Source organism: Tamandua tetradactyla, chromosome X, assembly GCF_023851605.1.
Source record: "Tamandua tetradactyla isolate mTamTet1 chromosome X, mTamTet1.pri, whole genome shotgun sequence".
In the NCBI taxonomy this organism is placed as follows: Eukaryota; Metazoa; Chordata; class Mammalia; order Pilosa; family Myrmecophagidae; genus Tamandua; species Tamandua tetradactyla.
The window spans coordinates 19,860,444-19,876,797 of record NC_135353.1 but is presented as its reverse complement, the minus strand read 5'-3'; the positions used below and the strand labels follow the sequence as shown (position 1 = coordinate 19,876,797).

Genomic DNA, 16,354 nt, shown 5'->3' with positions numbered 1-16,354 from the left:
ATAAAATATATTCTTTCATATATGTATATGCACAATTTTAGAGAAAAGAAAGCAGAAATATTGGAATGCAGTATATATGGTAAAGAAATTGCCACTGGTTTTAAAAAACTGCTTCATTAAAGGACAAAACAAAGTTAGTGTCGTCTCTCCTAAGCCATCAAAAGATTGATTTACTCACTGTAAAGTGTCACCATTAACACCTCCAGGTGAATAAATGTTGACATCACAACTCACATCCAAAGCAGAGAGCTTGGATATCAAATGTATGAGTAGAAAATAAATGCATATGCTCTATTCTATTGCTGAAATAAAATTAAACATAGACACATATGGGCTTCCCATTTTCTGCCAATGAACACTTATTCCTCTACCTAGAAGGGTGTAGAAGGGGAGTCTCTGAGATTTAAAATTTTGCTTCCAAAACTACGAATAAAGTCTGCCTGGTGTAATTTCCTTATGCACCAAACTTTATACAGAACCACATGACAAACTTCCCCAGATCAAGAAGACAGTGCTAATGAGAAATCCCATAAGGCTGCAGAAGGGCAACTTAAAAAAGGAGTACAGTCTCTCTTAGAACTTATACCAGAACCATTAACGCAAAAGTGTACAGCCACTGCCAAAACACAGGTGACTTTGGAAACTTTCAGTGCCAGTCACTGGTAAACTGCATCAATAGAATTTGTCATAGGGGAACATATCATTAAGGATTTAATTCACAGACACTGTATAATTCTCAAAATGTCATTTGGAAGTTGAAACATACAGAGATAGGAAAAACTTGGCCACCTTTTCATTGCAGAGGAATGCAAAAAAATGTTCCTGTTTGACATATGCCTAAAAGTTGGGGGGAAAAATGACCAAATACTCTTTCTGGCCAGGTGAGGTACTTTAAGGGAAGATTTATGGCATAGATATTGCCACAAATACCTTATTAACCTCAGTTTACGTAACACCAAGTAGATTTGTCCAAACCCGTACTCGAGCTGAAAAGGAAAGCAAACTACTCATAGTTTCCTCTAAGCATGCATTTCATTATGGCAAAGTGCAACTGGGCGTGCATTACATGGGAAGCCTGGGCCTCAGCGGACTAAGTAAACCATAAGCATATTTCGAGCGCAATGCAGAAGCTTTATGGTGTAGAAGCGAGCGAGTCCAACAAATTTGGAACACTCTTGTCATGATCTCATTTTAGAGGTGGCATTCCTCAGCCGACTGCTGCTTCAGGAATGCAAGGTGATGGGAACCGACTTGGCCAGATGTTGGCTACAGGAGCAAGCAACGTTGGCAGCCAAGACGGGGCAGTGTGATGACACCAGCTGAAAAGGTTTCAGCTGTGAGAAGCAGGAGGATGCTGGGTGCTGTGCCGGAGATGAACGCATTATACAGTGTCCCATCTGAGAGTGCATAACGCGGTCATCACCAGCGAGCCAGGGGACCTCCTAGCTATGTCAGGGGCTGAACAACACATAGCACACCAGAGGGCAATGCACAATCCAAAAGAAAGAGAAAGAAAGGCGAATAAGAGAAAACAAGCAAAACACGCATCTGTCGTGCACAAACCTTCGGGCTCTGTGTTCTCTTTGTGGTGTACTTGCTTCAGCGGGCAGCAGAAGATTTCGTGACACTTAGCACGAAAGGGGGACTCTTTTTTCTTTAGTTCCGCAGATTGGATGGAATCTTGCCGTAACATAATGTATTCCTGTGTGCCAGGGGGGGCGTCATCCAGAACTGTGGTCACCACATAACAAAATGAACTCAAGTTAGAGCTTCATGAAAGCAGCGAATGACTTCAAAAAAATCCAATCAACTCCCAGGAAATACTAAAGAAACAACATTCCTAAGAAAAGTTTCAAAGAAAGCCATCTGATGGCTTGGGGGTTTGATTTCGAGGGGGCTTAGGTGAAAATATGAATCAAACTATTATAGTGTTAAGCTGTGCGGGGAGTGTGAATTCAATATTTAGAATATCTATACCCGTATTAAACCCAAATGAACACCAAGTTGATCTCACCTGTTTTAATTTGAAGTGCAATATAAATATTTACAGGTGGAACTGGCTAGCTAATGACTGCCAATTATCAACCAAGTAGAAACTTGTGCTTCATTTCTTGACTTGCTGCTGGTGAGGGCCTGAGAGAAGAATCCAGAACACTGATCTTTATATGCCTTGATTAGCAAAGAGAACTTGGGACTGTTGCAAATAAACCTCAAATGTTCCAGACCCCTTAATGAAGGCAACAGATTCCACTTAAGAGCCCACCCTTGTTGGATTATGCAAAGGCCAGGCTTGGTTTACTAATTTGGGATATATACACACACCAGGCCCCTCTCAGTCCTCAATTCTTTCCAGTCCCCTTTGTGCCTTTCCTAATTAGGACTGTGCATCACTAGTGTTTCCTCCCTGCAAACACAAGTTGTCTGCCTTTACAGGGTCTGGTGTCATGCTCTTCAGCCTGATAACCACCCACCGCCAAAGCGGATGCAAATTTGGTCTGTGTTTGCAGAAACAGGGAACTGACCCCAGAATGGATTTTCTCTCTTCACACTCTTCCCAGTGAGGTCATTCTATTTCCCCAGGAGTGAGTCAGTACCTCCAAAGCTGTGATTAATGACATGCTGACTCATCCCACTCCCCCAAATGCATACAGTTAACATGCATTTAGCAGGACTCATACCACCAGCAAACTTTTTAGGGGAAGAATAATAAGGCTGTGTGCTTGTGAAAAAGAAATGAGATGGGATCTGAGGCTTCTGTGTTTTAGTAAAACAGTCCCAGCTCATTGGCTGGGATCTTAATGGACTTTAGAAACTTTCTTTCATGTTGGTGGAAAAAAAAAGGCATAAAAACCAACAGAACTTTTGAATGAGTATTATGCATTCAGAACAGGTTATTGATAGATTGCCTATATTTGGAATTGTGGTCTTCCTTTGTAAGTCACTAAATTATGCAAGAATGTGATGAATATTTTAGTCAAGTCCCTTTGTATTTTCCTCTCATTCAGCAGCTGTAATCAAAAATATTACACCACAGCTTAACTGGGCAGAGTCCCCTTCGTTGACTAGGAATGGGCCCATAACATCTTAGAATCTCATTGTTGAGTGCACATAGTTTTTTTCTTGAATTGGAGCAATTCAAAATGTGTAACCATTTTCTGCAATGAGCAGATCATTATAATATGGACAGTTGTCAAATTCAGGCATCACAGCTGAAGAAAAATTCTGGTTTTACTATCTAATATCGTCAAAGAAAATTCCCACCTTGGGATTCTTAAAAAAAAGGAAGACCCACTCATGATTACATGGAAGCTGAGAAATTTCATTTTCCAGCATTGCTATATAGGTGACATCCTTTAAGATTAAAAGGGCGATTGGAGGATAAAAGAGAAAATTGACTTTTGGATAATGCATAGGGAGCTTGTTATTCAGAAGTACACGATAAACATCAGCAAATTGTCTTCCATTTTCATTTTTTAACACCAACAATGATGTCACAAATGGGCATTTCTGGAGATTAATGGTGCGCTGAAGCTCACAGCCTTTGGCTGACTCTCCAGCCTTCAGTTTTTCCCAGCTGGTCTGTAATTCCCAGAAAATGCCCAGCTCTGCCCTCATTATTGTTTAATTAGATACAACTGGTTATCTGTAACAAAAAAATTCGAGTGAAAATGACATCCTGGCTGATGCAAGAGCTAACAAAAATATTCAGCATGTTAGGGAAAGCACAGAGGTCACCAACGGCCAGGAAAATGGCTTTCCACAAATTTCTCTCTCTCCCTTTCTGTCTTCAAATCAAATTTAGCAAGTGCAAAAGGTGCCAGGATGAGAGCTTTTAGGGAGCCATCAGCGTAATAACCACAGGCATAGAAGATTTCCTTGGAAATCATGAACACCTGGGAGTTAATGGCTCTGCTTACTGAATGGCCCAAATATTAGTTAATGTAGGCACACACCAAAAAAAGTTAATTTAACAGTAGCTGGGTGTCATGTTGACACAACAGCTAGAAACATTTTGGGCTTTTTAACCAGACATGGCATTAGATAGTAACACTTCATTTGGGTACAGAAAATCTCTGAATTTGAGGGTATTAGGGGTGAAGATGAAAACTACTGTATCAAATAAAGCTTTTTCCAGAGTTCTCCAAAGTAGGAGAGTGGAGGTATATGCAACAGACAGCAGTAGGAGAGACAGCGGACTTTCCACAGGACCCCAGAGCCAAGGCAAGACGTATCTTGGTTTGACTTTCCTAAAAATGGGCTGAGGATTCCTGCAATGCTTCCAATAGACACTAGCTCTAGAAAAGGGAAAGGGGGGGGGGTTGCAAAGAAGTCAGGGGAAAAGACTGAGATTCTTCTTTGCCTGGCTTAGACGAATGTTTTCTGCCATTTTCCCCTTCTAGAACATTCCCTCATTGCACAGGACCTGTCCTCTATCCTCTGGCAACCACCCCTCCCTCTCTTCATTTAACCCATTTGGCCATGTTTCATTCAATGACTTCATCTGCCCCTCCTGGCCACAGGTCTGCCCAGTCTTGGGGGTGGGCAAAAGACTCCAGTGTTCAAAGGCTCAGCTTGACCTTTCCAGTTAAAGTGGCAACTCATGGTTGATTTCTGGACCTGGGGGCCCCATGCTTAAAGGCTGCTGAGTGCTGAGGCAAAAGCTGCCACAGGGTAGACTTCTGTGGGGAAATCATGCCCACAGAGCCAGTGCCCCAAATCTCGATCGCACAGCCCCCACCCTACTGAGGATCCCAAAGTCCATAGGTGTGGTACCTAGTTGAAGGAGACAAGGGCACACATACAAATCCACACATCCACAGACACACAGACACTGACAGGTTGCATACTCAGACACAGAGGTGACAAGAATAAGTGACTCTACTGGTGGGATGATCATTTATGAACAGAGGTGATAAAAGATGTTCTACTTACTCCCCATGAGACAGGAAAGGCTGAATCTAGAATTGGGTTGCTAGCAACAGTGTTGGCCAGGCACCAAACCATCCCTACTCTCCTCCAAGATCAAGGCCAGGGTCATGGGGCAGTTGTGGTAAGGGGAGAGACTTTAATAGAGTCTAAACCTGCTGATCTGGCCTAAGCTACTCATGTCCATGGATATACAGTATTTCCATGTCAAATCGGAAATTTTTAAAAGTACCCACTGATAGCCATACTTAATCATTGATAAAAATACAAAAAAAATTCCTATATATCTTTTAAATCTATTTTTTAATTAGAGACATTAACAATCATTTATCTTTCCTATTTTTAGAAACTCTCTAGTTTTACTCTATAAAAGTTGTATCAATAAATATAACATTGGCTACATATCATAAATGCTATGATGTAATCCTCCATGCTATTCCAAACAAAACTTCTTTAGAGATAATTTAATGCAGCTCCATTGTCTTTGAATATAAGGAACATAAAGCTCAAAAAGGGGAAGTGACCTGCCAGAAGCACACAATAAGTTACCGGAAAAGCTTGGCCTACAAGCTAAGATACCAGTGTTGGACAACAGGTCTAAAGTAAGACACATTCAATACGGATTGGATTCTTTACTATTCTTGGCCTCCAAGACTACCCTGTCTCCGACAAATTTTTCTTTCTTTATTCAAAGACAGAAAAGCAACCACAGACAGCCTTGGAAACCATTTAGACAATGCCACAAAAGCCCCTTCCCTCTGACCAGGCCACTGAAATTTGCAGACTTGCTGGCTTCAAGCTGGAAGCAGATAACAAGCTCTCAATTATGAGATGATGCTGGGGTTTTTTTGTTGTTGTTATTGTTGTTTTTGTTTTTTTGCTTTTAAATCAACTCTTCACAGAGATGACTCAACACAATTAATGATACATGATTTTAAATCAAAGCAAATCTGAGATCACTAAGGCAATATAAATGAATATGGCAATGGGACTACCAATCAAAGTTATTACACATATATTAGCTACTCCAGCAAGAAAATACTTAAAAATATCTTCAAATACAGACTCTCAGGTGTTCTCGTATAATCACAAAGAAAGTGAAAAGAAATGGAGTAATCAGAGCAGTTACTCTTTGATGTCACTGAACGGCCGCCATGCTGAGAAATACATTCATCCATAGGATATATCAGATCAAGACCTCCATTTTCCCCCCCAGCTAATTATTTCCTAACTATATCTACTCTCTATAAGATATTTAAGCCTTATTTACCCAGTGGACACTGTCAAGATGGCAAGTTGAAATGTGTCTGAATAACTTAAGCAAACAACTCACCAAATACAATAGATCGATTCTAATGATAGTTTGATTTGGCCAAGGTAGAAAATACTTCTAGAAATTTCAGGTATCTTCTCTTTTCCAACCTCTACCCACCTGCACTCCAATCTCTGTTTTTGCTCTTTTCATTGTACAATGAAATGCCAACTCTCTACACTGCCCCAATTCCATTGCATGGATGTCTTCTTGCTCACACTAGCATTCCATTAGTTTCCTCGAATATGCCAGACTTTCTCCTGTTCCCTTGGACTGCCCCTTTATATCCATCAGGGCTGTGCTTAAAATGTCACCTCCCCAGAGATGCCTTCTCAGCCACCTTCTGTAGCTTTGCACTTGTGGCAATTTGTGATCACTTTATGCACATATGTTTTCATCTGTCTCCTGTCTGACTGTCCGGCACAGGAACTCAAGCTCCCTGAGGTAGGGACATTATTCTTCTTATTTACTATTATAAATGCGGGATTCGGCCCAGCACCTCACTCAGAATATGAAGTCAGTGAATTTCCAAGAACCAAGTAAGGGATGCCCTGCTCCTGCACCCAGCCTTCCCAAAACCCTGAGGCCAAGGTCAGCTCACTCCCCTAGGTCCCAGTTTCGATACAACTTTGTAGTCCTACCTTCTAATGCCTTGGGAGAGTTTTTCAGTTATTATTGTAGGCTGATTCTGATGAGTTGGAATATACATGTTTATCCCAAGGAACTCGAATGCAAGCTCCCAGAGGGCAGGGACCATGTCTAAGTTTATTCGGGCATCATCTTTGCTCTCCTAACGACCCACAGTGCTCTGCACATGATAATTTGGCATTCATAAAATGGGTGCCTTCTAGGGATCTGGGCCTACCTTGAAGGTGAGAGATAAGGAGGAGGAGAAACAAATGGAAAGCATCCAGCCTGGCATGTTGCCGGCACCTAGCAGTCCCAATCTAAGGGGTAGCTGTAAAGGAGGAAACGCTATCTGTGAGAGAGTTGAAACTGTTGAGCACTACGTGCTGGAGAGGTTAGGACACCAGAATCCCCACCCTGGCTTGTCACTGACTTTTTGAGTGACCTCTTGGAATGCCACTCTGCCTCTCTCAGCCTTGGTTTTCTCATCTAGAAAACAAGGGATTTGGACTAGACCAGGATTTCTCAACTTTGACGCTACTGATATGTGGGGCTGGATAATTCTCTGTTGTGGTGACAATAGGATGTTTAACAGCATCCCTCCATGGTATCTACGTGCTAGATATCAGGAGCACCTCCCTCAGACACTGTGACAACCCCAAATGCCTCCATACATGGCCAAATAGTCAATGGATAAAGCCCTCCTGGTTTGCAAACCTCTTTGTAAAGAATGAGCACCAGGCGGGCCACGGTGGCTCAGTGGCAGAGTTCTCGTCTGCCATGCCAGAGACCCAGATTCGGTTCCCGGTGCCTGCCCATGTAATTAAAAATACAAAAAAAGAATGAGCACCGATCCCAGAAGCCCATTGGTGGCCCCTGGACTTGCTCCACCTCCTGCAAGGGCTCAGTTATTCCATTCAAGGGAGCTTCGCCCCCTGGTCCAGACCAGTAAGAGAGGGGAATGGCACTGGTGAGCATACCAATCATCCAGGGTGACAGGAAGCCGTGGACTGCCAAAATGCAAAGCACTCTTGCTCCACATCAGGAAGCATGGCTCAGGTGAGGATGAGGAGCAAGAAGAGGCAGCTGGGAAACTTTCTCTGGCCTTATCTAAGGAGCGCTCTTGTAAGCCTGGCCTTCCCATTGCCTCAAGGCTCCTGTCACCAGGGCAGATGCAACCTCTACTGAACTTAGAAATGGGTTGAGAGGCAAAGTGGTAGCTACTACCAGGAGAGCAAAGCGCACCTCCTGTGGTCCTCTGCCCCAGCATTAATAACATATTTTAGTCCTGCTTCAATTCTGAGCATATGAGAAAGAAATGGTAAGGTCAGATAGAAATATATTCCACCTTACAACACTCTTAAGTGTTAGTATTGCTGGCTATCTCAGAGGTAGTCAGGAAAGCTGACACCAGCCTGCGACTTTCAAGTTCTTCAGCCTTCTCTCATTGCTTTCCACTCCCATGCACCCTGATCTAGCATAATCCAAACTGAACTTGTTTGTGCAACCAAATCACCAGAAGGGTTTGTTAAGATACAGATTGCTGGCCCCCAACTCTCAGAGCTTCTGATTCAGGTGACCTGGGCTGGGGGTGGGGGTGGGGGCTGAGAATCTGCATTTCTAATAAGCTCTCAGGTGGAGCTGCTGCTGTTTGCTTCGTCTCTCCCAGCCATTTCCAGCTGTCTGCCTTCTCAGACCCCTACAAACCCAACCTTTTTGAAACCAATGGTTCGCAGCTGCGGTTGAGCATCACGATCATCTGGGGAACTTTTAAAAACTAAAAGACCCAGGGCACCACTCCAGGCCAATTAAACCGGAATCTCAGGGCTGGGGCCTGAGCACTGGGAAGTTTCGAGAAAGCTCCTTGGGTGATTCAACTGCACATCCAGGGCCGAGAATTACAGTTCAAAGTGAGATGTTAGGGATGCTGCGTGGCCTTGTTCACTACAATGCACAGCTCTTCGTAGCAACCCTGCTCTGGCCCCAGCTCTACTACAGCCATTAAACAAAACCTGCCCTGTGTTCTCATTTTTGGGGAATATGACTATCTCCTCATGAGACAGCTGTAGTACATTGAATCAAACCAAACTTGGCACTTATGAACACTTCTTGAGATTCATGTTGTGGACTGGTGATTAAATCAGCACTTAGTTGGAATATAGGTCTGTACCCCAAAGCTAACTCATGATACCGCATTTTTCCTCCTCCTCAGCTCCCCACATAGGCCCTTCGCTCTCAGCACCCATACAGAGCCATTACAAACTGCATATAAGCTGCTACCTTCGACACGGAGCATTCCAAGCCCATAGCTGAAAGATAAAACGGTGCCAAGAGCTCATTATGAAGCTTGCTGGTAATGTGCTAGTTGTGTACACTGGACCTTCAGCTGTGTCATGCACAAAAAAAAAGGGATTCAAGCTACATTTTCCAGAAATTGCACATCAGAATGATGGTGGGGGATGGGGAGGGGGCCTAGGGGAAAGCTTTCAAAAAATGCCAATGCCTGAGTTCCACGTCCAGAGATTCTGGTTTAATTGGTCTGAGAGTATGGTTTCAGAACTGGTAGTTTTTAAAAAGCAAAAGAACAATTACAGCCACAAGTGTGAGCACGATTAACAACCAAGATGGATTTCCTTGAAGAAAATAAGACTTTGACGCCCTAGGCCACTTATTGAAATCTGGAATACAAAATGGATCTCTCCAGGTGAAAGTTTAAAAGCCCTAAGGAATGCAGACGGGGTGTGCAGTACCTGCAAAATCCTGACCACCAAGCCGTCCTGGTTTCTAATCGAAGCACAGCTCCATCCCCAATTGCCACCAGTGTTACCTTGGACAAGTCATCATCCTCTTTGAGGTCCTGTTTCCTCATCCATAAAATGGGATGATACTGAGGAAATTGTATAGAGAAAGCTCTGGAAATCCCTCAGAGCCAAACAAACAAAAAACCCATGCCTGCCCTCCTCTTTAAATTCCATCTTGAGTTTCCTCTTTGTCTTTTGAAATTTGAAAGCCCCACCAAGGCAGCTGACCCAGATAGCCAACCAAGCCCCTAGTTCATTTAGTTCTACCCAATATAGAATAAAGCCAACCTGCCCTAAACCTACCTCTGTAAGTTGGACAAACCCTTGTCCAATCAATAAGGGTAAAAATTTCCTTTTTATGTCTTCAAAGATCGTTTGCCATTCCTAGAAGCCCAAAGCTACTTCTGAGTGACCTGGCTCCCTTTGCTGCTGCAAAACTTTGGTGTCCCAAATAAAATTCTGTAGTCTGCAAACAACTCTGATTCCTCTTTCGACAATACCTATTCTTAAGTGTGGACCATGGGAACTTGTCAGAAATGCTGACTCTCAGCCCCATAATGTGCAACCACACCAACCCAATCAGAATCTGAATTTTAATAAGACCCTGCAGTGGTTCATATTAAAGCTTTGGGATGCCCCCAGCACAACAGAGGGCACAAAGTGGGTACACAGTGTGGCTCCATTTCCTTCTCCCCTCAGGCCAGACATCTATTGGGGAAACAGTTAAATGTACATTCGTAGAAACATAGAAGTTAAATATATATTCATGGTGGAGGAGATTTCTGCTGTGTGACCTTAAGCAAGTCAATTCCTACCTTATACAGAGGAGCAGACTGAATCACAAGGTTTAACACTTTAGGAAGTTATCTTCAGAATTAAAAAAAGAAGATGTGGGTGGAAGCATCCAGCACAGTGCCCACCCCAAGCTGGGTATTCCATGAGTATTAAGAGAAGCTGGATCCAAGTTATGTGAAGTTATCTTTCCCGAGAGAATAATGTCAAACATCTCCAGTTTTGCAGGTCACACAAAGCGTCACAGAACCTTCATTCTAGTTTTCTAACCAAATTAGGGAGAATGATCTGGGGGCGAGAAAGATGGCTGGACTACTAAGGGAGTGTCAAACTGACTGGCAAAGGGCATTTCTGCCAGAATGCCATGTGGAATTTCCTGGAAATGTTCAAGTGTGACATTAGTTTCTTTGAAAATAATGTGTTTGTGCTCACTTATTTGGTTTTTAATGTGAGATGATGCTGGCTGCAATGTCCTAGGGACTGAAATATCTGGGCAGCCTTTAAAGATTACTTACTGGGTGATTCCAGGCATTGTTTCTGCACTAAATTTTTGTTCATTCCTCCACATGTGATTAGAAGTCACTGCTGTCATTCTCTAAGTGGCCTTCATCTTCAGAAACAGTAAGCTTATGTCAGGGTTCCAGACAACACAATACCCAGGGCAGGTTGTTCCAGCCCCACTCTGGGGTGTGTGTGTATGTGTGTTTGTGTGTTTGCATGTGTGTGTGTATAAGAGAGAGAGAGGGAGGGAGAGAGAGAGAGGGGAAGAGAAGGAAAGAGAAAGAAAATGTTTGCATGTCAAAGTGTATGTGTTAGAGAAGAAATGCGTGTATGTATGCGTGTGTGTGTTTGTGTGTGTGTCTGGGACTAGAGATGTGCCTTTGTTTTGTTTTCCTTTCTTTTCTTTTTTAAAAATGGAATGCTTCACGAATTTGCATGTCATCCTTGTGTGTGCCTTTGTTTTTAATAACAATTATCACAAACGCTCCTGTTAGGCTTACAAAACGATGTCATAGGGACTCACAGAAACTTTCTTGCCTGAAATCTGTTCAGCCTTAGATCTCTTAAGACCTTTCTTGGGCAAGAAAAGCAAGTTAATTTGCTAGAGAAAGTTTATTTTCTTAATCTTTTCCAGTTTTAGAGCATCACCCCTCAGAGGAATGAGATTTCCTCACCAATATATGATCAAGCGTACTCTCTCAAGCATTACACCCACATCCACCTAGAAAATGTGCTCATCAACAAACATGTATTCATATGGTACGCCTTTTAGAAGGGTTCTACACTACTCACTATCACTTATCCCGTCATAGGTTTTGTGTCATGTTTTCAAAGCTGATCTCTAATCCAAATCTCCTGGCCCAAGCAGAAAGGAGGAAGCTTGGTCCTGGTGGTTGCCCCAAATCTCCTGGAAGCTCAGAAAACCCCACTTCATGGGCTTTGTCAAAAGCCAGAAATTTCTTGGTCCTAGTGGTTCCAAAATATATCGCAATGTTGTTTAAAACAATAATGAATGCAAGTGCAATCAATTGTCACCCAGTGCTGTTCTACCTCTCTAGCTTTCCCTGTAAAGGGACCTAAGTAGCGATTTCATCTTATTTTATTAGCCAGGAAATACTTTCCCCTCCCAGACAGTATTCGATGGTCACATGTGCCTGGATTACTGTTTTCTCTGAACTCATGCCTGCTACAGTTGCTAACTCCCCACTTAGTTAGACAATTCCTCAGCTGGACAGTGAGTCTGAGGAAAATCCACTCATCTACATTAGCAACTCATCTTGACTCACCCTTTGGAAGGAAACAAAATGCAATGCCAGTTATGTGCTGATCCATAAAAACTGTCTCTTTGATTGTATAACGATATAGGTTTTACAGTGTGACTGTGTGACTGTGTGATTGCGAAAACTTTTATCCAGGGTATGGACAGATGAGTAAAAAAAAAAAGGATCAAAAAATTAATGGGAGGATAAGGAGTAAAATAAATGGGGTAGGTTGAAATAGTGGTGGTCAATGAGAGGGAGGAGTAGGGGGTATGGGATGTAAGAGTTTTCTCTTTTTTCATTTTATTTCTTTTTCTGGAGTGATGCGAAACGCTCTAAAAATGATCATGGTGATGAATACATGAGTATGTGATGATATTGTGAGCCACTGATTGTACACCATGTATGAACTTTATGTATACAAAGATTTGTCAATAAAAATAATAATTTAAAATAAACATCTCTTGAAATCTATAAAGTGTACACATTGCATAATATGTGGCATTCCTGCATACCATGGCTGTGCCAGTGACTAGAGAAGGAATAAAACGAAGAAGAAGGCAAAGCAAAAGAGGTAGGAGAGGGCTCTTGCAATTGATCAAGATGTGTGTCCCAGCACCTCCTGTTTCATTTAAAATAAACACCAGTTAAATTGTTCTCTTCCTAGTTAGTCACCAACTGCACCCGAGCTCACCAAAAGGCAGTTAGTTCAATTGGCCGGCGTCATCATATTCATTACCTCGCAAGCTCAGATGGTCCTCAGCACCTTCAGGAAATGAACGTGTGTATCTACAGGCTGTGGAGGAATTCTTCCCCTTAACTAGCATGTTTAGCGAAGGGAAAGCACTAGAACGAAGGTCCGAATACAATTGATGAAATCCAGACAAGTGTTCTAATAAAGAAGCATTTCAAGTAAATAGGGTGCTTCTTCTCTGCACTCATGCCTGCTACAGTTTGTAACTCCCCGTTCAGCAAATAGAGCTGGTGTTTCTTCTGAGCGGGGCTATCCCCGCAGGGACTGCAGATGGGAGGGTATGTTGTGCCAGGTTAGAACCCACTCCAAATTTGTTTGAGAGGAACTTCAAAGCAAATGGTATTTGAGTTTGTTTACTCTTGGCAGCATTTCTGTTTAAGAAAAGGCATTCCGATTATTTTAAAAGCCTCCAGCCATCAAATGTCCTTAAAATAGCATTTAATGATTTAGGTGTAAATGAATCATAAACACTAGGATTAAACTTCCCCCTCATTCCCTACAAACCCAGCTGGTTAGATGAGATTTTATAAAAAAGAGAACTCAGCTTCCTTCCTCTTATTAAACATAAGGTTTTCCGAGGTGGAGTCTAAACTGGATTTGATATTCGCACTCAGACTCTAGAGATACTCAGTTATTAAAAACAAACAAACAAGAAAAACACAGTAAAATAGTGTCTGGTGGGTACCAGGTATTTTCCCATTTTCAGTAATTTCCAATAAATTCCAGTAATTTCCAATATTCACGACATAGGGATTCAAACCCAGATCTGTGTCTCCACTGTTTGTACACTTACCCATTACACCATATTTCATATTTGTTTGCACAGCTGTGGCTGGCAGAATCATGGTCCCTCAAAAAATGCCCACATTCTAATCCCAAGAACCTGTGAACATATCACTTAACAGGGCAAAAGAGAATTAAGGTTGTGGGTGGAATTGAGGTTGCTAATCAGCTGAGTTTAAAACAGGGAGATTATCCTGGATTATCCCGGTGGGCCCAATCTAATTGCATGAACTTTTAAAATCAAAAGAGGGAGGCAGAAGAGGGGTTCAGAAAGATGAGATGTGAGAAGAAGCGGGAGGGATTCAAAGTGTGAGGACTCGGGCCATCATCGCTAGCTTTGAAGAAGAGATGTCATAAACCAAGGAATACTGGATGGCCCTCAGTTGACAACCAGCAAGGAAACAGGGGTCTCCATCTCCAGCAAACAAGTAACTGAATTCTGCCTACAACCAGAATGAACCTTCAGAAGAGGTTCTAGAGCCTCTAGGAAGGAACAGCCCTACCAACAACCTTGGCTTTGATCTGGGGAGATCTGTGTCTGCCCTCTGCCCTACAGAACTGTAAGATGGTAAATTTGGGTTGCTTAGGGTACTAACTTTGTATTAATTTGTTATGGCAGCAATAGAAGACTAATACAACATCCAAAACGCTACCTGCAAAACCTTAACTATGTCCTAAAGCCCATGAGCCTTCTATAGTTATTTTAATACTGGTAATCAGACATTGACATATCTTCACCGTCTTTAACTTGAGCAAAAAAAAAAAAAAAAACAAAACCATATACACAAAGTGCTTCCTTTGGGATGTTTATTTTCCATTTCCTCTTACAATGCTACCTGTCAACATTCTTTCAACCAATACTTATTAGGAAGCTATCATATGCCAGGCACTATTCTAGGCATAAGAAATACAGCAGAGGAAAAAAAGAAGACAAAAATCCTGGTCCCCAAGGAGGTCACACATTTTCATGGTGGGTAAACAGACAGTTAACAAATCAACAAGATGAGCCTTCCAACAATCTCTGACTCACCACTTGGAGCAACTCTGAATTTGAGTTGAGCAAGAGAAACACTTTTATGGGTTTAAGTCTCATTTGTTCAATTTTCTTTCTGTTCCCACACTAGAACCTAGCCTAATCTAAATGACCCAAAAGGCCTCAGTGAGAAGGTGATATTGGGGCAGAAACCTGAAGGAGGTGTTGGAGAGAGTGAGCCATGCAGATATTTAGGGGAAGAGTGTTCCAGGTAGAGTGAACAAAGACATGCAAAGGTCCTGAGGTGGAAGTGTGATGTGCTGTGTTTGCAGAATGGGAAGGAGGCCAGTGTGGCTGCAACTGAGAGACCAAGGGGAAGAGTAGTAGCACCTGTCAGAAAGGTAGGGGAAGTCAGTTCATGTTGATCAGAACTTTATAGGTCATTGTAATAACTGTGGCTTTAACTCTGGGTGATGGGGAGCCTTTAGATGGTTTTAGGCAGAAGTGAGATGTACTTGACTTACGTTTTAAAAGGCTTACTCTTGCTGCTATATAGAGGACAGAGTTTAGGGGGCAAGGCTAGAACAGAGAGACCAGTTAGGGGACTATTGCTATAATCCAGGCAAGTGATAAAGGTAGATATGATGTAAAAGTAGTGGTGGAGGTGGGAAAAAGCAGTTAGATTCTGAATATATTGTCTGGGAATACAGACTTCTATGAACAGAAATCGTGTGTAATAGTATGCAAAGGCTAAGGACACTATTTAATATAGATATTCTCTCATAATGATAATTGCATGGAATACGCCCTTCCCAGAGGGAAAATATTTATTGTGAATTAGCTATTTCTCCTCTCTGGGTATAGGAAAACAGACATCTCCTCACAGCTAGTTCTCCCTTGTACTATCTCTCTGCACTACATACATGTATCTACACTACACCAAAGGTATTGTTCAGCAAATATTAATATTGTAGGGGAGTACTGATGACAGTGATGGTGATGATGATGATGAGCAATCTGAAAAACAACATTCTTGAAAATCTGATTCACTCAAGCCTCTACAATATTCTTGTTGTTCTTCTCTAAATCTATTCTTCCTTCAGACATTATTGATGTCAAAGACTCCGGTGAACAAATCTCACACTTCAAGGACTAGTGAGGAAGAGGAATAGTGGGAAATCAACAGCCTTAGAACCAAGGTGCCCAGACTCCTAGTCCAGCCTAGAACCTACCCCTCACCGGGTGTATACGTTTGGATAAGACCGTGAGCAGAGGGTTCCTCAAATGGGATTGACCAGATGATCTCTTACGTATTTTCCAGAACTGGCATTTTTGGTAGGGGATTTTTCTGCCTCCCGATATCTTTAATAAAGAGTAATTGCACTAGCCTAACACTGCTGTTACTGCTGAACTCTCTCTGTCCAATCATTTTCTTTCTTATGGAGGGTAGTGGCAGTGGGAACAGACTGACTTTATGTGGCTGGTAAGGTTTTAAAGGAGAAACCAGCATCCCCAACTCAGCCACTTCCTTTTTCCTTTCTACTGTGAGCCAGCTCACCATAGAAAGCATGCATTCTGCTCTGCTCCTCCATGTTTTAAGTTTTACAGGGGAAGGCCTGTGCCAGG

General features: G+C 42.3%; 1 protein-coding gene across 2 annotated transcripts in view; it reads right to left on the bottom strand.

Moving 5' to 3' along the window:
* Positions 1-16,354, bottom strand: part of FGF13 (fibroblast growth factor 13) — a 564,332-nt gene that overhangs the window by 210,808 nt on the left and 337,170 nt on the right. The window contains exon 2 of one of the 2 annotated variants that reach the window (XM_077146184.1): positions 1,564-1,731. The exons of the other annotated variant lie outside the window; for it this stretch is intronic. Within the exon in view, the coding sequence (XP_077002299.1) occupies positions 1,564-1,731 (168 nt within the window). The remainder of the gene's footprint in view (positions 1-1,563; positions 1,732-16,354) is intronic. 2 annotated transcript variants of the gene reach the window in all.